Raw genomic sequence first — 22,431 nt, 5'->3', positions numbered from 1 at the left:
CTTGGGTGCTTATTTGCAAAGTATTGTGCCAATGTGTTATTTATTAACTATGTCAAACGTACTCTGAACATCCCAGTGAATGTGACGAGTAATTTTCTCGAGTCCCAGAGCACACATTCGATCCCAGGCATTTTGATCATAACCCTAGAGCTCATGATCTCAATCTCTACCCAAGATAAAAGTCAGTTACATAACTTCAAAATGCCAAGTGTACCTAGATGGGAGAAGAAATTGAAAACTCCACCACTACCCTAGGTAAAAAAACAACACTCTAAAATTAGTATGCATTACCTCAGGTTGTGGCCCATTAGTACATTATAAAGTCAATTTACTGGCTTGAAACCCCCCTTAAAAAACAAAATAGAATAGACTAGGCAAATGGCTAAGTGGACATGGTAAGGGTAAGCATTAGTTTATGAAACCAATTATACATATAAATTGTATCACTGTAAAATGCATTCGTATGGGTTGCAGTCAAAAGTTTGAAAGCCACTGCATATGGGAATGACTGCAATTCAAACGTTGCCATCAGAGCTGACGATCTGGGTACCTGGCTGGTATCCACAGGGATCGGTGTGAAGGCGGCTTGTGTCAGGGAAACTGTGGGACCCAGGAGGTCCCGTGTATAAGTCCTTTCTTGCTTGTACTCTCGGCTGTGTTCCACTTTCAACTTTTCTTTTGGCAGAACAGCTTCATAACAAGGAGCATACCCGGGCGGAGGAAGGAACTTAAATTCTCCATGTCTCCCCCCAAGCAGAAAGCGTACCCTGAAAAGGATGCATGTTGGGGTCGGTTAAATCTCTGGCATACAGAAAATTTTCCTAATCAACAGGATACAAGGAATAAATTATGAGTACAAAATTAGCTTTGTCAGAAGCCACATTTTTTTTCCTAAGTACCACCATAATGTCAGTACCTTAGAGATTAAGAGCCTCTAATCATAAAAGTAAAACCTGATTAAATTATGTTAATGGCTCAGCAAAAATTTATCACTCTCTGGAGAAATAATAAAAGCATATGCACCATATTCCTATGTGAATGAAATACCTGTTCATAGTATTTGGTCATTTAATGTCTCAAGGTGCCCAAATAATCAACAGAGAAAGAATAGACTTGATCTAAATATCTGTGTACTTAAAATTGCAGGGCTGGATGAGATCTGATAAAAAGAAAAAACAGTCACAGCCCAATTTCCCTGTGAAATTCCTTAAAGGGGACTCAAGTGATACTTCTATATACTTTAATTTCTCTTCCATCTGGTAGTAGCAAAAAAGCAAAGGGTTAGAGGAAACCACCTTGACCCAGCTGACCATAGGCAGATAATTTACAAGTATAGCAGGTAGAGGGTGACATGGAAAGGAGTCATCTTGACCTGATCAACCAAAAAACATGTGCTTTCTGTAGAAATGAGGGGGTTTGGAGTAGGGTGGCAGAATATAATGAAAAGAAAAATTAATGAAAATAAATATGAGAAAATAAATGGTATTTTTAATGCAACATTGTTTATTTACCCTTATTAAATAAAAAAGTAAACTTAAATGGACTTGAAATATTTCAGGAACACTGGATAGAAGGATAGTCAGCAGATTGCGTATCTAAAATGGTTGGATACATGAACAAAGGATTCAGCCTCCCGAGATTCCCCTCTTAGGTGAATCTTATCTTCACCCTTCAAGGAAGGGGCAAAATGCCCTGTGGACAGACGCCCAGGAGTGAGAGAGAGAAGGTTAGCAAAGCAAGTGTGATGGCAGGGCAGTCTTCCATGAAAGAATGAGAAGTGCGAAGGCAAACAGACCAAAAAACATAGAGATACTAACTTGATTCCTGCAGAGAAACTGACAACTGGAAAGAAGAGGCCATCAATGTTGAAATTCTCAAACATGCCTTGAACAGGTTGTCCGTTAATTCGGAAGGAGATGCTTGGGGCACTTAGATCTAAACAGCAACTGATGACATCATCAGTTCTCAACAGATGCTGGTTTGGTGAGCTGACAGTACGGGCAATACAACCTATGGGGAAACACATTAAGGAGGGTAATGCATCTTTATCTCAGAGAATCATCTTCAGAACCTGAGTGAAAGATCTGAATAGGCAGTGACAATCACCGAATGGTACTGGACTAGACTAAATCTTGAATGCATATTAATGTTATATGTCAACTCCTTTACCAAAAAAATTGTTGCTTTTTTCAGGAGCCATGCTGCTATCTTTATTGTAAAATGGACCTTCTGACATGCAGAAATTTTTGCATGCAGATGGATGGTATTTGATGCTGATATCATCTTACAGCTGATAATATAATGATGTCAGGGGAAAACCTCTAGGGAAAGGCTTGAAGTCAAATTGCTACTTTATCACCTACTACTTGTATGACCATCAGCACATTACTTAAGCTCTATAAACCTTGATTTCTTGTAAACCAAATGCCATCACCTCGTAGAGTTGTTATGATGATTAAATTAATGGTTTATAAGAACAGTCTCAGACACAGCAGGCATTTATTTCAGTCCCCTTCTCAAAGATTAAATACATTTTGTTTTATAAAATAAAAATATAAAGGGATAATGAAAGCAGAACATGTGCTCATCTGTGCATTGTTTATTGAGAGACAATACACGTCAACTGGTTTGTTGTTGTTCTATAATTTATTTCATACAAGGCCTTGGTTGGCTTCTTAAGTAGGATACAGCAGGATACAAGTGGAGGCATGAAAATGATATTTGATAAATGTCATTACTTGCCCTAGGCAGCCTATGACCTATGCCCATTCTTGACTGTGTCATAACTCCTTGGCCGATCAGTCTCATGGGCACAATGGAAAACAAGAAGGTAAGATCCTCCCAAATACACATGCTCACAAATACAACATACAAAATTTCTCAAGTTGAGCAAAGACAAAAATAGATTTGATGATGCAAGCTTTGCATTTTTTATAACACCTTTTTAAAATTTCTAGCATGCCAAGATTTCTACCAACAGCATATCTGAAATGCCAGTAGTAGAGCATATCTACATTTTAAAATGTGTACTTTTTAAAAATTTTACCAATATTCAAATCTGCAAGCAATACATTCGTTATGAGGTGGTCCCTCTAGAATTCCCTGGATATAATAAAGCCAGCTTGTTTAAAAAAAATCATACAAAAGCAACAGAACTCACAGATTAAGGTCTACATCCCTGTTTGTATCAAGATCTGTAGCTGATAATGTTATTAAACAGATATTTACTGTAATCCAAATATATTGCTCAATCTGAGGGATATTATAATGCTAATACGAAGGACCATGGTTAACTGTTTTGCAATGCCTGAAAGAAACAGGTAAGAGAGATAAGGTCACTAGTGACCAGCCTAAGTCCACAGTTTCAATGGCACTCACACTGCTGAATCCACTAGGAAGCATTCTAAGGTTGCATTTACATAAACTCAGATCAAATCCATACGAGAACTATATTCCTGTTCGCTGCATTAGCCAGAAAGGAAGACAGCAGTGGTCTGACTTATAGGTCCTGTGAGAGAATCCTTACCCATCTTTCCCATACTGTTCTACGACATTCCTCCACAGTTTTATACTTAAATTCTCCAAAAGCACCAAGGTTTTTCACACCTTTGGTCCTTACAAACACAGGATGTGGATGCCCCAATCCAGGGGTCCCCAACCCCCGGGCTGGCATCGGGCCGCACAGCAGGAGGTGAGCGGCCGGCGAGCGAGCGAGCAAAGCTTCATCTGCCGTTCCCCATCATCACTCGCATTACCGCCTGAACCATCTCCCACCCCCCAGCCCCATCTGTGGAAAAACTGTATTCCACGAAACCGGTCCCTGGTGCGAAAAAGGTTGGGGACTGCTGCCCCAATCCAATTCTCATTCACACAAGGGGAACACAGCAATGCTATGCAAAGTTTAAGTTGGGAAGAAGAAATGAAGACAGAGCTCAAAACTTGTGCTGATAAGCCAAATTCTGGTTACAAGGAATATCTCCACCCTCCAATCACAAAAAGTTAAGTGTTCTCTCTCAGAAATCACAGATAGTTGATACTTGAAATTCTACTTCAACTATTAAAAAGAAAAGGAATAGGAGAGTGAACCCAAGAAGATTATGTGAATTACAGTGGATTTAACCACGGAAACTCAGTCAGAAGCCAATTAGTTTAGATTTATCTTTGTTGATCCTGAATCTAAAATTAGCAATAGATCCCAGGGCTTGAGAGAACATAGCTTTCAACTACAGGCATGGTAGAGTGCATATTTTCTTGCCATTTGAAAAAACAGTCAAATATTTTCTCCTGATACAAAGTTTCAAGATGAATTTCTCCTGAAATTCCACCATGTATCCTCTTTTCTGTGATCCGTGCATAGATTCACTCAATATTTTTGTTGCTCTTATCACTCTGTTTAAAAGATACTTTGCCATGAAAAGCATATTGCATACACTTTCAACTCCAGAAGCTCTGGGTTCTTCCTCTGTGTTGACAGAAAAAGCTTCAAACTGAATGCAAACATGAAAATGGTGAAGTGGCGTTATATGGCTAAAATAATGAGATGCAATTCAGCATTTTTTGTTTTTTTACCAGTGTAATGTTTCGTTTCGTTTTTCCCCTAATCTCTGTGTAATGGGAAAACAAGTGAACATGCTTCATTCATTCACCTGAGGACCCATTTGTGTGGAGTGATACTCGAAGGTAGAGAGAGGGGATAATATCTGAAGATAATAGTTATTATATATTATATATTATAAATGTATTATCAAACAGACATTAACCCTATTTCATCTTTGTCAGGTTTTCTGAAGGTAGGGCTCTTTGCCTTTGTTTGGTGGGTAGAAAAATTCTGGAACAAGCATTGTGACTCTCTTCTGACCAGCAAAGTACACCTGTGTATAAGACACACCACACTACGGCCTGGGTCCCAACCAGTGCCCCACAGGTTAGATGAAATATCCAACATACAGCTTCATCTCCTCCAGGCTACTGAGCTATTGGCACCAAATAAAGGAAAAATTTAGTCAGTATTATTGTTCGATACAACTACATGGAGTGCTTTTCTTTATAAATTCCTTACCATAAACTCTTAGGTTTAATTAAATGTAATTAAAAATGTTCTTTTCATAATTTATGAGGCCTATAAAGCATTAATAAATGAATACCACTTGATTTGCCTATGAGAGGCAAAGTTCAGCTTTCTGTAATGTAAGGAATCTCTCTCTATTTTCTGTATGTTAAATGTGCTATAAAATATATCAGGTTCATTCTAAAGCTGCTTTATGAATACAAGCATATGTCTGCAGAATCCAAATGAATTCCAATATCTACCTAATCAAAAGGTAAACTTTTAAATAGAGCCAATCAAAATACATGTTTTAATAAATCTGAAAAAAAGAGTACTATTTTTATTTTTATATATTACTCATTTTTAATATACTTTCAACCATCAAAGCTCAGCAGTGGTAGCTAGTGAAATGAACTATACATTTATGTTTAAACCGTTCCACACGTCTGAAACGAAGCATCATTTTATTATGAGCTGACTCCTCACAATACACTTGACAAATTACCAATTCCTGACATGACATTACCCACCTGAAGATGGAACTTAGTCTATTTATTCCAATTATTTTCCAGGATTTGGTTTTGGTTCTTTTTTACATTGGAAGCTAAAGCTTCACACATACCAATTAAGACAAGTAGAAAACATTTAAGTTTTTGCAGTTGATTCATGAATCAGAACGCCACTTCTGAAGTATACCATTCAAAGGCAAAGAAGTCTTTTGGAGAGGTACTACAATTGTAGGAGTTTTCTTTTTCCCCTAGTGAAATTCTGCTTTTTACTTAACACTCTCAACATTTCAGTGTTACGTTTCTGAAATAAATGTACCTGATATGAACAGCACCAATACCAATAGCTTCTAGAAATGTCCAGTGAGGGCAAAAGATTTCCTTCAAAAACACTGTGAAAGAAAATGGATACTACATACCTGACCAGAGGTGAAGGCCATCAAATCCATAGGAGAAGAGGTCATCTCCGACACCATTTCCACCCCACTCCTCGCCCCCTCCAGGGTAGGGCGAGTACCCCTCCGTTGAAGCCCAGCCCACTCGCAGGTGAGTGGCTTCGGCGGTCACGAATGGCTCGGTGTGGTCCACCATCAACTCATAGTACCATTTCCTATACTGCGCAGACCCTTCGCTGACACCCAGAAAAATATTGGGTCTCATGCTTTAAAGAGATGGGAATAGCATGTGAGAAAATCTGAATAAAACTTTCATTGTCTTAACTTACATCGTGCTATTTTGAATTACTCCTGCTTCTCAAAGATATATATTACATATTAAATATGTTTCCTTAAGTACAACAAATTACTGAAGCAATCACTGAAGTCTGCAGTGACAGCCAACCTTACGGTTAACATTCAGAGACTGATGTTTGCTTCTGGGATAACCTGGCAATGTCACTCAAGGGTCTATTGTTTTTTCTTAATTGCTCTTCAGCATATTTTATATCATTAATCATATTTAAGGGGAGGCACTCAGGATAGCACAGCAGGCCCTCGGACCTAATGGAGTTACTATTAATCCAGGACATAGAGACATTTTCCTAAGCTAAGCTCTGTGTCATACAGAGTTTGAGGCTGAAGCAAGTCATAGTCTTAGTGAATGAACCAAGGTGATTAATCATCTTTGTTGTTCTCTATGCTTTGCTGTGAAAAGAATAATTTCTAGTTAGTTGTATTTAATTGCATTTTACTGAAGAACTTTTACCCTAAATTAATACTAGGGATTAGTGGACATCTCAGAAAACACTGCTCATTAACGACAGGCCTATTATATAAAGAACCACAAAGGAAGTCTTGAATCAGTCTTTTTTTAAAAATCACAACGTAGAAATATACACTAAACCCTACATTTTTGTTTGAACCGGAGTGAAGTAGCAAGTATTTCCTGGACAGCTGCTAAACACAGTGTATTAAAGTTATTACTATCACATATAACATTTCCTTAATTATAAGCTGTATTTATTACTGTTGTTGTAATTATTATTTTGTATATGGAAGGCACTATGACATGGTGGTGAAGAGCTCAGTCTCTGGAGTTAGACCTGAGTTCCATTTCCAGTTCCAACATTTTAATCTATAAAATGTAGATAACAATAACACTTTGTGCAAACACAAGCAGCGTAGACTACTTGTAAAGCACCTGGCATTGTGGCTGGCACAAAGTACCCAATGAATGTCTGATACCTTGGAAGGTAGATCTAACTGAAAATGTAGTTTTATTGCTTATTTGTAGAATTTATTATAGTTTGGACATTTGAATTCAATGTCTTTATTATACATCGTAGGCACTTCACCATTGGTATTGAAGGATATAGTGTTTTTAGTTATGTTCTAAGAAGATGTAAAACATAATTATATATAATTATATCCCTGTATCATTGTCAGACTGCTCCTGAGGATGACAACGGCAATTCAGCTACCTATGAACGTGAATGAGAGCTCTTATACATTTTTTTGTAATAAATGTGTATTTTGCTTGGGTCATCTATTGTTGTTATGTCATCTGATGGGTAGAAAAAAATGCCTACACTATTCCCTGGGGAAATATGTAAAAGATTCTCATCAAACAAATAGACTATACGATGTTTTAGCGACAAAGCTAGAACGTGCCTTTTTTGTTACGCTACCTATCTGGTGACGTGGGCTCTCTGAACCTACCTGCTGACGTGGTTCACAAGGCGTGTCTGCAGTAACAGGTCTCTTCCTGGCAGAAGATTGTCACAGATGAGATGCTGGTTAGAACGGACTGCTACCCCATGGCAAACACAGAGGGAGCATAAGACGTCCAGAACCTGAAAAGCGAAGCCACCTTCAGACTCTCATTCCCTTCTCAGGTTCAAGTGTCAGCAGCAGTTTCCACAAACACATTCCCTCCAGTTACCTCTGACCCAGTCACTTTAAACATTACAGCCACGTGTCCACTTATTTTCCAACCTTCCTTCATACACAAACTGAGAACTGCTCCATCCTCCCATTGAGGCTATGCATAAGCATTAAGCAATATTACCTGATTGGAACTAAAAGGTGAAAAACACTCACGACAAATTTGACACACCTTTTTAAACATTTTCTTTTTTTAAAAAAAAATAAGTTTTAAAATTATTCCAGAATTTTTTTCTGGCAATAAAATGGTTCACTTACCTTGTGATTTCTTCCATGCTTGTCTAAAAGTGAGATAATGGATTTAATATGGCCTTCTTTAATAATATTGAGAGCTTCTGGACTTTCTACTAACACACAGTGTAAAACTTCAAGAATACCTGAAGAGAAAACAAAGAAAGGGGAAAAATATGATTAACCAAGCTACAATATCAGTGGCTTTCCTCTTCTCTATGTGTTTATTCAGGTGTTGACTGAACATAACATAATTCTTATATGCTCAATGCATTTGTCACAGGGCACCTGTGATAGGGGACAGGTGGTGTTTGGAACGCAGGGCTGATAACCAAAGATGATGTCAAGTGAGGACAAGGCAAAGATACAGTGTTCAGCTGAGTAAGCAGGTAATTCTGCCTGCAGAGAAATGAAAGAAAGCAACATTTAAGTGGGGCCACAGAGAACTCATTCATGGCCATTTTCCAGACAGGAAAAGATGGCGGTAAAGTGCTGAGTGAAGTCTTGAATGGGGGACATACCTCATGCGCCTGGGGTACAAAGCCACTAGGGGATGGGACACGTAGGTTAGGGCCAGCTTACGAAGCTTCTGGACACTGAAAGCATAACCCTGCAATAATGCATCCTAACCCATAGAGATCATTACATTCTCCTGGAGGTTTATAGCAGAAAATGTTTCTTGGTTTGCAGAACAAGAGAAATATACAAGTTAACAAAAAAATAAATAGAAATATACAATATACAAAACCTGAAAAAGAAGGGTAATATTTTTAGGTATTAGCTATCAGAGAAGATAAAATGGAATACATCTTCTCTTAAAGTCTAAAACAGAAATTAGAAAATAAGTCTCATTATCAGAATTTTTAGTGTGAACTTGAAAAGCTAAATGGGTACACGTATATTTATTTTTTCAGAGCAAGCCTGCCCTGTCAACAGTGAGAATGTAGTTCATTTGTAGCAATTAGACATAACACTTAGAAAGTGTGATCTCTGTCTGAGAGCTACTGTCTGACATTTCTGCGAGTACTGAGAAGGGTCCCAGAGGAACCTTGTAGAAAGGTTTATTCATTTCAAATGGAGATCACTTTCTTGGAAAAGAAATGTAAAGTGCTCAGGTTTACAAATGGTAGAGTATAGAAGTAATTCACTATTACTGTCACAATTGACACTTGATCCAAACCAAGACAAGGGCTGTTAATACTAATTTCTTCACCAATGGCTTAATTTTTTGAAATATAAGTGTACATTCAATGAAAAAATACCCCAAAAGGTAAGTTAATTTTTGGTGTGGTTCAAAATCTGTTGCTGTATTCCAACAATCGGTGCCTGTTAAAAATCAAAGAGAGCAGAAAATAATAATACAACAGGCTGATGGATAAATTAGGTTTTTATATAAGGGTATGGAAACTATTTCTGCTATTATTAAAAAGGTAAGCAATAAAATAAACTCCATCATTCCAAGCTAAAAGAAACTAAAATAACAGAAAGGGAACAGCATTTTTTTTTTTTGGCTGTACCGTGCAGCATGTGGGATCTTAGTTCCCTGACTAGGGGTGGAACCCACGCTCTCTGCAGTGGAAGCGCAGATTCTTAACCACCGGACCGCCAGGGAAGTCCCGGGAAAAGCATTTTTAATAGATTAGTCATATGTTATCCTAATGTTTTTGTTTTTTTGTTTTCTCCCTATTACTTATTACTATAGAACACGTGGCTGCCTATGTTTATAAATAAAGTTGTACTGTGTTTACACGCACGTTTGTTCACATATCTTCTTGGAACTAAAAGTATGACCCTGCAGCAGTGCATCCTAACTAATGGAGCTCATTTCACTTTCCTGGAGGTTTATAGTAGACAATGTTTCTTAGTCTCCAAAACAAGAGAAATACACAAAATAATACAAATGGTGCTCTTGCATTAAAAAGGCAGAGCTGAGCGGCTGCAACAACAAAATCCGATAGTCCCAGAACCTAAAATATTTACTATCTGGCCTTTTACAGAAAGAGTTTGCCAATCTCTGCTATAAAACATAATCATTAAGAAAAAAACAAGTAGAAGATCAAGAAAAATAAATCCTTCGTGTAAATAAACATTCACGAAAGCCCACAGCTTTCGTTCATAAACCTAAATATATCAGAAAAGATTAAAGACTAGATTTTTGGAAAGAACAGCACGTATCACAAAATGCAAGAATGGCAATGTGAGAATAAATCTCTGATTTTTCTCATATTCAGCCTATTCTAATGGAAGGGTTTCAGAGTTTTGGGTTTAACATTAAATTTTTCTTTCAGTGGGGCCAGGTCAGAGCCAACAAATAAACACCTAGATGAAAAGAACTACTGCCTCTAATGCTGACAATAAAAAGTCACAGAAAACTATTTTTAATTTTAACTGTTGGAATAAACTGCAAATAAACTGCTTTTACTTTTTATAGCAAGAAATTCCTAAAGGAAAACAATTGGAAACACCAAAAGAGACATTTTCAAAAATAAAACCTAGCTAAACTGCCTTATGTGTATATTTAAATCATACTGATATATGCCTCAAACACTTAGGTAAAAAAAATGAGACAGAGAAACAGTGCTTAATATTAAGTGGCAATAGTTGACTAAAGATGATTTGACATTTAAAATTCAAATTCACTGAGTAAGACCCAGGAATGGGAACAGTACATAACACTTATGGTCAGATTCTCAAAGAAAAATTGTAAAGCTTGGTAGATCATAACAGGATTACCGGAATGAAAGAATTATGAACATGCTACAAAGTGTAAAATAAAAAATAAAAACCCACCCAAACTAGTAAGACAAAACATTTTGGTAAGTTTAATAAACTTATAGAAATGATTCATGAAATGTTAATAATAACACAGAAATGCATAATGTATAATGTAAACTTTTAAGAGTAAATACAAAACTGGATATATATTAGGACTGCAACTATGTATACTTATTTACATAGTTGAAGTCCTAATAAAAACACCAGAAGTTATTACATCAGGATGTCAGTGCTAGTTATTGCTTGACTATGAGGGAGACCCTTGAACAACATGGGTTTGAACTGCACAAGTCCACTTACACATGGATTTTTTTTTTCACTAAATACATACCAGAGTGCTACGTGATCCACAGTTGTTCAATCCGTGGATCTGGAACTGTGGATACAGAGCCAACTGTAAAGATATACATGGATTTTCAACAGCCCAGAGAGTCGGCACCCCCAAACCCTGTGTTCTTCAAGGGTCAACTGTACTTCTATTCCAATACTACATACACTCTATGATGTGAGCACACCTAACCCTTAAAGTAAGAAACATTTCTAGGTCCTGGTTCAAGGTAGTGACATTGGACGATTCTAAGCTCAACTCCTCCCAAGAATACACCATATCTCCATGTATATATGGAACAATTTCCTCTGCAAGAAACTCAAAACTTAACTGAGTGAATCCTATACATCAGGCAAACACAACAAAAAACCCCACACTGAATCAGGTAGGAGAGGCTGAGACACAATCTCGTTATAAACCCCACTCCCAAGCAGCGACCCACAATCGGCAAGTAACAACCCCGAGCTTCTCCCTGAGTAAAAAAGGGTTTGGAACCCCATATCTGGTACCCCTACTTTAAGACCTGCACCTGAGAGCAAGCCCACAAAACATCTAGCTTTGAAAGCCAATGGGGCTTGCATCCACAAGACCCATGAGGCTATAGCAAATTGAGAAAAAGTCCCTAAAGGGGCAGCAGGAACTCACCTACCCCAGGACCCAGCACAGAGGCAGCCAAAAGTACCCAGTCTTTCTGTAAAAGGCTTATGTGCTTACCTTAAAGCTTTGGCCTGAGGGGCAGGCATCTAATTTATCACAAATCTGGGGGCCAACTGAAATTCTTTCCAGAGATGGAGGTCGGCGGGCACCACCTTTGTGCTCCCCAACTGACTTGCTTCAGCTCGTGGGTATCTCCTGGAGGGAGCTTCTGTGCATGACTGATGCCCCAGTTTTACATCTAGTGCCCTGATGCACAGGGACGCCCCTTCATCACCTGGCTGTGATGGCCAGCAGGGCCTGTGCTCGTGTGTTCCATGAAAGCGTAACACCCTGCCCAGGGAGCCGAACAGACAGAGCCAACTGAAACCCACCCCCAATTTTCTGTAAAAAGGCCTATTTGCTGTCTTGGAGCTTTGGCTGGAGGGGAAGGTTTCTGGTCTGGCATACATCTCGAGACCCCAGATCATCGGTGTCTCTGAGAAAGGAGCTTGCGTACATGTCTGACGCACCAGCTCTTACGGCTGTGAACCAAAGGACACATCCCTTGACAGTTTGGCTCTGGTGCCAGTGGGGCTTATGTTCAAGGCTTCAATGGGACAGTAGCAAAGAAAGAAGCAGTTCTTACCTAGCTATCACCCCAGGTTTTGACACTGAGAGAGCAGACAGAAACGCCCATCTCCCAGTCTTCCCCTGAATGAGGTATATTTGCATATTTTAAAGGCTGCTGCCTGAGGGTCTGGCTTTCAATCAGCCTGAATCTAGGTTCTGAGATCCTCCTCTTTGAGATGCTGACAGGTCTTGGCATACTCTCTGAAAATAAAGAAACCAACCCATCTATATGCTGCCTGCAAGAGACTCACTTCAGATGTAAGGACACACACAGACTCAAAGAGAACAGATGGAAAAAGAGATTTCAGACAAATGGAGACCAAAGAAAGCTGGGGTAGCTATACATATATCAGACAAAATACACTTTAAGACAAAGACTGTAATAAGAGACAAAGAAGGTCATTATATAATGATAAAGGGGTCAATCCAACAAGAGGATATAATGTTTGTACATATTTATGCACCCAACATAGGAGCAACTGAACATATAAAGCAAATATAAACAGACCTAAAGGGAGAAACAGATAGTAGTACAATAATAGTAGGAGACTTTAATGGCCCAATTTCATCAATGGAGAGATCATCCAGACAGAAAAGCAGTAAGGAAAATTGCCCTTAAATGACACACTAGACCAGATGAACTGAACTAACATATACAGAACATTCCAACAAAAAGAAACAGAATACACATTCTTCTCAAGCACACGTGGAGCATTCTCCAGGATAGATAATATGCTGGGCCACAAAACAAGTCTTAATAAATTTAAGAAGATTAAAATCATATCAAGCATCATTTCTGACCACAATGGCATGAAACTAGAAATTAGTTACAAGAAGAAAACTGGAATATTCACAAATATGTGGAGATCAAACAACAGGCTACTCAACAACCAGTGGGTCAAAGAGGAAATCAAAAGAAAAAGCAAAAAAGAGAGCAGCAAATGAGAATGGAAATACAACATACCAAAACTTATGGGATGCAGCAAAGGCAGTTCTAAGAGGGAAATTCACAGTGATAAATGCCTATAATGAGAAAAATCTCAAATAAACCACTTAACTTTACACTTCAACAAACTAGAAAAAGAAGAAACAAAGCCCAAGTTAGTACAAGGTAGAAAATAACAAAGATCAAAGTGGAAATCAATGAAATAGAGACTAAAAGACAACAGAGAAAGTCAATTTAACTAAAAGCTGCCTTTTGGAAAAGATGAAAAAAACAGACAAACCTTTAGCTAGACTCACCAAGAGAAAAAGAGAAGGGACTCAAATAAATAAAATCAGAAATGAAAGAGGAGACGTTACAACTGATACCACAGAAACAAATTGGGAAATATGCTAAAAAAATGAATTCTTAGAAACATAAAATGCACCAAAACTGAATTATGAAGAAACAAATTGTGAGTAGACTGATTAATAGTAAGAAGATTGAATTAGTAACCAAAAACCTCCCAACAAACACAAGTCCAGGACCAGTTGGTTTCACTGATGAATTCTACCTAACATTTAAAGAAGAATTAATATAATCCTTCTCAATCTCTTCCAAAAAACAGAAGAGAAGGGAACACTTCCGAACTCATTTTATAAGGCCAGCATTACTGTGATACCAAAAACAGACAAGGACACCACAAGAAAAGAAAATTGCAGGTCAATATCCCTGATGAACACAGATGTAAAAATCCTCAACAAAATATAACCAAAACAAATTCAACAATACATTAAAAGCATGTCAGTCCCTCTTCTAGATGGTTTAACCTTCCTTTATTGCCTCAATTCCCACCACTTCCTCCTACAAAGAATGATTAATACATACTTTTACTTAAATATTAATCATAAATATTTATTAAGTACCTACCAGGCACTGTTCCAAGCAATGGAGATGAGCAGTAAACAAGGCCTGCAAAGCCCTGGTAGAGCTTGTAGGATCTTTCTCACCTTCAACCCTTCGCACATATTAATCTCAGATTTAAACACACTTTCCTCTTCTGAGACTGCAAAATCTGAACCATCTTGCAAAGGCAAAAAGTCACCTCATTTGGTGAGTCTTTACTAACGTCCAGGGATGAATTATTCCTTCTTTGCAGTATTGATCACATTTTATTAAAATTATTTACTTTCATTTCAATCTCCCATGAGACAATGAGCCCTTAAGGGCAGGGACTGGCTTAACTGTGCCTAATGCAAAACTGAGGGGCAAGACATTATACGTATAATACAAGCAACATTCAGCTATTTGCCTTAAAACTTTAATGGCTGTGACTTTCTGAATCATTTATATTCTCATGAGCAAGAAAAATCTCTGAGGATACAACAAAATGGCTGGAAAGAACTTAACGGTAATGGGAGCATCCAAGTGCTGGGATGGTAGAGAATGTTCCTCACCTTGTTTTCTGTAATCAAAGTACAATGGCCCAGTTTGCTTTATATCGATAGACTTACACGTTTGTTACCTGGCTTCCAAAACTGGGGAAGCTCTCCATCTGGGATCAAAGTTGACTGTGCTATTTTCTATTCACGGGTCATGCCCAGGGCTGTCCGCGGTTGGACAAAATTTGTCGAGGGTCTGTATGGGAAAACTGGAAACAAGCCACAGAGCAGAAGTGCTGTATTTGGTCTGACTTTACCTACCAGGAGGAATCTAGTCTGGGGATTTCACCTCAGACCAAGTAGGCACAAGCTCCCTGGTGAACCTCGTCCACTTGAGAGAAGGAGTGAATAGAATCAGACTTGGAGCCACTCAGCATAGAAGGCCAATGAGGAGCTAGGGCAAGCCATGGTACTTGTGCTCCCAGTGTCATCACAGGACAACAAGGAGAACCAACTGACCTGGAAAGCACAATGTCAATCCCCCCAGGACATTATTTTCTCACCTATGGTCACAAGAGTTTTGCAAAATAAAACAAAATTAAAATAATCCCAGAACACCGAGGTAGATGTAGGTTTAGATGGAACCTAGTTCCCAATGCATTAGGGGTAACATGGGTGTGATTCAGATTTGAGACAAAGGAATTATCACTTACATCTCTACTGCAAGCAACTCCAGAAGGAGTCCATGGCCTCAGCTGAAGATTTCAACATGGAAACCCCTTGGGCTAAGCTAGTGGTGAGCAAACAGGAAGGCTTCAACCTGGGCGCTGACTGGTGTGAATCACACTGCTCCCTAGTTACGGAAACACTGGGGACAGGGCACATGCAAGACACGCAGAAGGGTGGTATCCACTGCAGGATCAGTGACAGTTATAATTAGAGAAACCATGCATTCCAAATTAGTCCAACCACAGGCTGCTTTTTTCTCTTCTCTCTTTCTAGGAGTTAAGATTTTCTGCAACATTTTGGTCAGACCTTATTATTAGTGTCCCCAGGGCTCATTGAAGGCAAAAGGAAATAAAGAAATTTCTATTTTCGCCCTGGGTAATGAAATTTAAACAAAGCGACACAACACGTTAAAAGACTGGGGGAAAGACACTGGGAAATGACAGAAAAGAAAACATGAAAACGCACAAACGTGAAACAAGCAGACCAAAGCTATCCATAGAGGTTACGGGAGATAGTTTCCGGATGCATTAACAAGATATGCAGTAGACTGTCATGCTTTTAACAGAGGGACTGGTCTACTCAATATTTACAAGGCTTAATGAGGAAATATAATAATGAGATACTGTTATTATTCTGCTGTTTTATGTACTGTTTACAAACACAGTCTAAAGGCAACGTGCCCAGATTTTAGTCCTGGCAGATTTTAGGCACATTACTTAACCTCTCTATGCTCCAGTGTCCCCGTCTCTAAAATGGGGACAATAATGGTGCCCACCCTGGGGGTCTGTTGTGAGAATATGTGGAAAGCATTTAGAACAGGGTCTGGATCCAAGCAGTGCTATATGATCACCTGCTATTATTTTATGGTTGTAACAAAATAACATAAAAGACAAATAAAGTGAAATAAAAAGGATCAACAGGGAAACATTATAAATATGCTTCTTTTTAAACAGAGGCTAAAAATTAAAAAACAGGGAAAGGTAGGGAAATGCCGAATGGACAACACTGATTAGAAGAAAAATTCAGGGAAAATATTTATTGATCAGCAGGAAGAAATGAAATAAAAGTTAGTTATTAAAATAAAATTAGTTAAGGTAGTATATCCGGGACTGCGGTTAAGAGAGCAAGAAGGGCAAGTAGACTCAACTGTAGAAAATTTTTCTTTCTTGAGACAGCAGGACTGTTGGGCCAAAAATACAGTGAAAGATTAACGAAGTAGCCTTACCACCTTACAAATGCTAAAATAAGACATAAAGCACTCCTGGTGGACAGGAATCCCTTCTCATGATATTATTACCATTATGAGAAAAGAAAAATATGCAAATAATCACTGGTTAGAGAGAGCAGAAGACAAGTCCAGCTAGCGCCATGTTGACTAAACGTCCGAGGAGTTTGGGAGTTTTTGGGGTACACACCAAATGTGAAGCCATGAAAGAAAGAATCTGACAGGTGTAAAGGGCTGCATTTGTACCTGGGCCTGTGCATTTGAGAGGGTTCCGTAGAGACACACATCTGCTGTTTTGTTCCACTACTTTAAACTAAACTGCCAGTGAGTCACAACTCACGTATCCCATCCAAGCCATCCTTTCATGGGTGGGCACGAACATGGAACTAGAAATGGCAGAAACGTCTAGTTTGAACGGGTTGGGAGCTCGGTTGGCCCTCACCCAGAACAAATAGCAGGAGTTGAATAATGAACCAGTATTTAGCATAATTACAACAGATCTTTTTTAACATTTACAGTGAATTTTGCAGGTTACAGATTGAAGCGCTGAGAAAGGAATAATTTGTTATTATACCGTCGTATGGGTATAAATTTGAATTCAAGGAACCATTTCAGTTTCAGTATGAGATGAACTGCTAAATTTATTTTTTTCACCTTTTAAAACATATAGAGAGGGAGAAAAGAAAAAAGAAGTAATACAAATTTTGCTTTCTTTCCATAACAGAGGGCTAACTTGTGAAATAAATAGGAGTCACCCTAAATAGGGTTTCTGTATCTCACTCAAATAGAGAAAGAAAAATGAATTAAATTGACATCAATATTAAAATATATAAAGGCTTAAAAATAATGATCTTGGGCTTCCCTGGTGGCGCAGTGGTTGAGAATCTGCCTGCTGATGCAGGGGACACGGGTTCGAGCCCTGGTCTGGGAAGATCCCACATGCCACGGAGCAGCTGGGCCCGTGAGCCACAATTGCTGAGCCTGCGCGTCTGGAGCCTGTGCCCCGCGACGGGAGGGGCCGCGATAGAGAAAGGCCCGCGCACCGCGATGAAGAGTGGCCCCCGCTTGCCGCAACTGGAGAAAGCCCTCGCACGAACTGAAGACCCAACACAGCCAAAAAAAATAAATAAATAAATAAATAAATAAGAAAATCCTTAAAAAAAAAATATATATAAATAATGATCTTAAGAGATATGGTCACAAGCCAAATTAGGAAAACACATAATGGCATATACTTATAATTTATAATAATGGTTTTGAGGCTAGAGAAGAAAATGGTCTCATTAAATCCTGAGCTAACATAAAGCTGAGAGGGAGAGAAAAGTGACAGGAATGAGATTAAAATATAACAGAACTTGACAAAAATAGGAAAATGAGAGGAAAATTAATAAAAATGGAAGTTAGTCAAGGTAAAGGTATTGTTGCACTGTTATTCATATACAGAAAGGTAGAATATTAGGAATGCCTTAGCAAGAAAAACAAAAAAGTTGGACCGGGCTTCCCTGGTGGCACAGTGGTTGAGAATCTGCCTGCCAATGCAGGGGACACGGGTTCGAGCCCTGGTCTGGGAAGATCCCACATGCGGCGGAGCGACTGGGCCCGTGAGCCACAACTACTGAGCCTGCGCGTCTGGAGCCTGTGCTCCGCAACAAGAGAGGCCGCGATAGTGAGAGGCCCGTGCACCGCGATGAAGAGTGGCCCCCACTTGCCACAACTAGAGAAAGCCCTCGCACAGAAGCAAAGACCCAACACAGCCAAAAATAAATAAATAAATAAATAAATTAAAAAAGAGTTGGACCTAGGGCATTTTCTTGGAAGACAAGATGAACATGAGTCAAAAGTTTCCCATGGTAAATTAGCTGAAATAAAACACATAAAATGAGTAATGTAATTATAATGTACCATCCTGCCTTAGTTAGGCCTCTGATGGTTTGCTGCCTTCAGTTTAGGGAGCAATGATTTATAAAAGATAGACAAACTACAGAAGTTAAAGGACAGCTAAAAGAAGAAAAGAAAATGTCAATTAAAGGCAGTTTATGATACAACAGAGTTAAATAATAATGTTAGAAATTTTATGCTATATAAATATATGTTTGTATAAATTGTCATGTCTCAAGGCCTATGAAGTGCTGAGTGCCAGACAAGACATCATCAATACTTTAAGACAGTCTTATCTTGCTATTTATTTTTTTTTCATTTATTTGTTCATTTACCACTGAGTACATAAAATGGGCCATTCTCAGTGTTAGGTCCTTGGTATGAGTAAAGTGCAGAGCAAAAATTGATACAAGCCCTGCTCTTGTCAAGTTTACAGACCATGCAAGTTCAATTCTAACTCCATTACTTTCTTCGATCTTAAAAAAATTACCTCTGAGCTTCTTATCCTCAGAGTCTTCATTTATAAAATGGAAATTATAATGGAACATACCTTATAGGGTTACTGGGGGAATCCAGTGAAATAATACATATGACATTCTCAGCACAGTGCCCTAAATTAAGATTTCCTTGGCCACACAATGCAGTCATTAAAATGTATACAAATCCAACAACTGTGTCTCTCTGTGAAATATTAGTATCTATAGAAATTCTGGCAGATATAATTAACTGCTCTAATGCCTTCTCAATAAATATTTAGAAGATCTACACATTTCGGCATCTTCAAGATGGATTTCTCCAGGACAAGAGAAATACAGATTAATCAACTCTTCAAAAAGATACTTGCCTCAAAGCAGCAAATATTTATTGAGAAAATTATTTTCAGCAGAAATGTAAAACGATCATAGCATCTGCCTGAGCTTTATGTCAATTTTGAAAGTTCTCTTGCAGCATGAGGACAAGTCAGGGGCATTCTTTCCGATAAGCACCAAAGAAACAAATACAAAGGGATAGAATAAACTAATTCTGATACTTGGCAAGTGTGAAAAGAGGGGAAAGAGAAAAGTTACACGATACATCATTTAATGAAAAACCACAATTTCAGATAGGGTGTTAAGTGCAGAATGGTATGCAGTCCTGAGATATATCAATATGCACGGAGAAGAGAACAGCTTAAAAATGCTGTTTAAAAGTGGATATAGTTTTAGGAGGGTAAGCAACTGCTCCAGACCAGAGAATATCAGAAAGTACTGGCAGAGAACTTCAAAATACTTAGTCACGTGGTGGAGAGTAGTATTTTAGATCATTCACTTCTAAACTGCATTGTGTAATGTGATTCAAGAGAGCAAATGAAAGAGGGGACACAGTGTGGTGATGCCCAAGAAGGCTAGCCGGGTTAGGATTCCCCCCAAAATCACTTCCACTTCAGAAATTCTACAAATCTCTGTCAACTGAGCTGGTCTATTTATACGAAAGGGTTATTATTCTCCCTCATGGTATTAGAAGAATACAATTGCACATAATCATTTGCTTCCCCCCTCCAGAGGGGCGTCTATCATGAAGGGGAAGAGCATGAAATAGAGCCACACTGCAAGTGACACAGTGTAATTACTTCACCAAAGATGACGCTAAAGAATATTTAATAACCGGAATGGCATGAGCAAAACTCAAACAGACGAGACACTGGCATTAAACAGTCATCTACCAGCAGCAAAGCAGAAGAGCTGATGTAAATCAATTATACTTCAATAAAGTTTTTGAAAAAAACGAAAAAGCGCTGGAACGTCAGTTCTGTCCATAACAGTGAGACAGAAGTTTAGTACCTGAAGAGGACTAGAAACCGACCAGGTGAAATGCAGAGATCACTGTGGTTTTGTTTTTAATAAGCAGCTTTTCTCAAGTGAGCCCTCCCTGGATAATATAGTTTCTCTGAGACAAGACTTCCTCTTTTATTCCTCTCGCTAACCAGGATTTTGTAGAATGCCACCCTAAAGGGCTGTGTGCAGAGAAAAATACAGTAAGTAAAAGTGGGGAGCACTCCCATCTGCAAACCAACCGTGGAGAATCTAAGGAAGCAGGATGGAAACATGAATTCCAGGAACCGCCCAAGAAATCCCCTGGGAGACAAAGGCTCTCGTGAATTGGTGGGAGGTGGCAGCTGCAGCGTGGATGGAGACCAGGCACCCAGGACAGGCGAGACAAGTGTAAGGCTGCCATAAAACAACGGCTTGCCCTTGGCTGCAAAATCGGCAGCAGCAGCCCAGGCCACTGGGGCCAGTGTGGAGTAATGTCAGGAGAGCACTACAGCCCTCCAAGGTCAGGGAAGTGACCAAAACAGGTGCCAACTGACCCCTGCCCTTGGGCAATCAACCTTTCCCATGTCTCTCATCTAAATATTCAGGTGACTGGTTAATTAAAGCCTAGGGAGACCACCTCTGTGTATTATGCTCCTTTCTGGGGTTTAAAGCCCTGGCCTACAAAAGCCATCTCTCTATAAAAGCCAGGGATGCTCTCAGCCTGGATACTTCTGGTATCCTTCACACTTTAATGCCTACTGCTAGAAATTAGTGATGTGGTTAAATGGTAACTATGGAAAATGATTATAAAATCAATTCTATGTTGCAAAGCACTAAATTTTTTTTTCTCAAATATGAGATAGTTGGAAGATTTTTTTCAAGAACCATTTTCTAGAAATGTAATTTGCCATCAATCCCACACATGGGTTTTTAGAAAAGCATTCTGAAAAGGATACAGATTTTGGATAACCTAGCGACTTGGATCATGTTTGCATTCAGAAAAGAATGTTCTCATTCATTTGGACTTTACTTTGGGGGAATTCTTTCTTCATTTTTCACATTGCTGGTGAGATATTTCAAAATACAGGAAGCTCTCCAAATCCAGATCTCTGTCCCCTCTTTTTTCTTTCCAGGTACAACTTAACGCTTTACTGAGAAAGGAAGAAGTATGGCTGTATACTAAGTTTTCTAGCATCATTCAAAAGTGAGTAATTTTGACAAGGGTCACAGCTAACTATTATTTTTTTTAATTAATTTATTTTATTTTTATATTTTATTTTATTTTTTGGCTGCACTGGGTCTTCGTCGCCGTGCACAGGCTTTCTCTAGTTGCCGCGAGTGGGGACTACTCTTTGTCGCAGTGTGCGGGCTTCTCCTTGTGGTGGCTTCTCTTGTTGTGCAGCACGGGCTCAAAGTGTGTGGGCTTCAGTAGCTGTGGCACGCAGGCTCAGTAGTTGTGGCTCGTGGGCTCTAGAGTGCAGGCTCAGTAGTTGTGGCGCAAGGGCTTAGTTGCTCTGAGGCACGTGGGATCTTCCCGGACCAGGGCTCGAACCCGTGTCCCCTACATTGGCAGGTGGATTCTTAACCACTATGCCACCAGGGAAGCCCCTTAGCTAACTATTAAATTAGTAACCTTTAATTTCTAATACATGATTTCAAACATTTAGAGGGGATATCTTTGAAAAACGTATTCTCTGCTTCCCTGTCTTAAGTGACCCATCAGAATTAAATATAATTTACATATCCTGATGACCCAAGATCATTATTAAAAACACCAATCATTGTAATGTGCTCTAGGTGAATCTCTGGATGCAAATGGATGATTATGGTGTGGGGTTACAGAGTCAAACACATATTGATCCCAATAACTATCATAAAAGATTTTCTTTAAAAGGTCTCCAATATCATCATGATTCTGATTTAGTGCTTCTTATAAGGTTCAGGTACATAAACTCCTGGGTTTAACAC

General features: G+C 38.9%; 1 protein-coding gene across 7 annotated transcripts in view; it reads right to left on the bottom strand.

Moving 5' to 3' along the window:
• RYR2 (ryanodine receptor 2) overlaps positions 1–22,431 on the bottom strand; it is a 429,286-nt gene that overhangs the window by 319,168 nt on the left and 87,687 nt on the right. For all 7 annotated transcript variants that reach the window (XM_057530902.1, XM_057530903.1, XM_057530904.1 and 4 more), the window contains exons 13-17: positions 8,193–8,311; positions 7,710–7,843; positions 5,973–6,214; positions 1,818–2,010; positions 551–767 (exon numbers count right to left, since the gene is read on the bottom strand). In XM_057530902.1, the coding sequence (XP_057386885.1) occupies positions 551–767; positions 1,818–2,010; positions 5,973–6,214; positions 7,710–7,843; positions 8,193–8,311 (905 nt within the window). The remainder of the gene's footprint in view (positions 1–550; positions 768–1,817; positions 2,011–5,972; positions 6,215–7,709; positions 7,844–8,192; positions 8,312–22,431) is intronic.

This window comes from Balaenoptera acutorostrata, chromosome 16 (assembly GCF_949987535.1).
Source record: "Balaenoptera acutorostrata chromosome 16, mBalAcu1.1, whole genome shotgun sequence".
NCBI lineage: Eukaryota > Metazoa > Chordata > Mammalia > Artiodactyla > Balaenopteridae > Balaenoptera > Balaenoptera acutorostrata.
The sequence above is the reverse complement of the archived record's forward strand: the minus strand, read 5'-3'. Positions and strand labels throughout refer to the sequence as shown.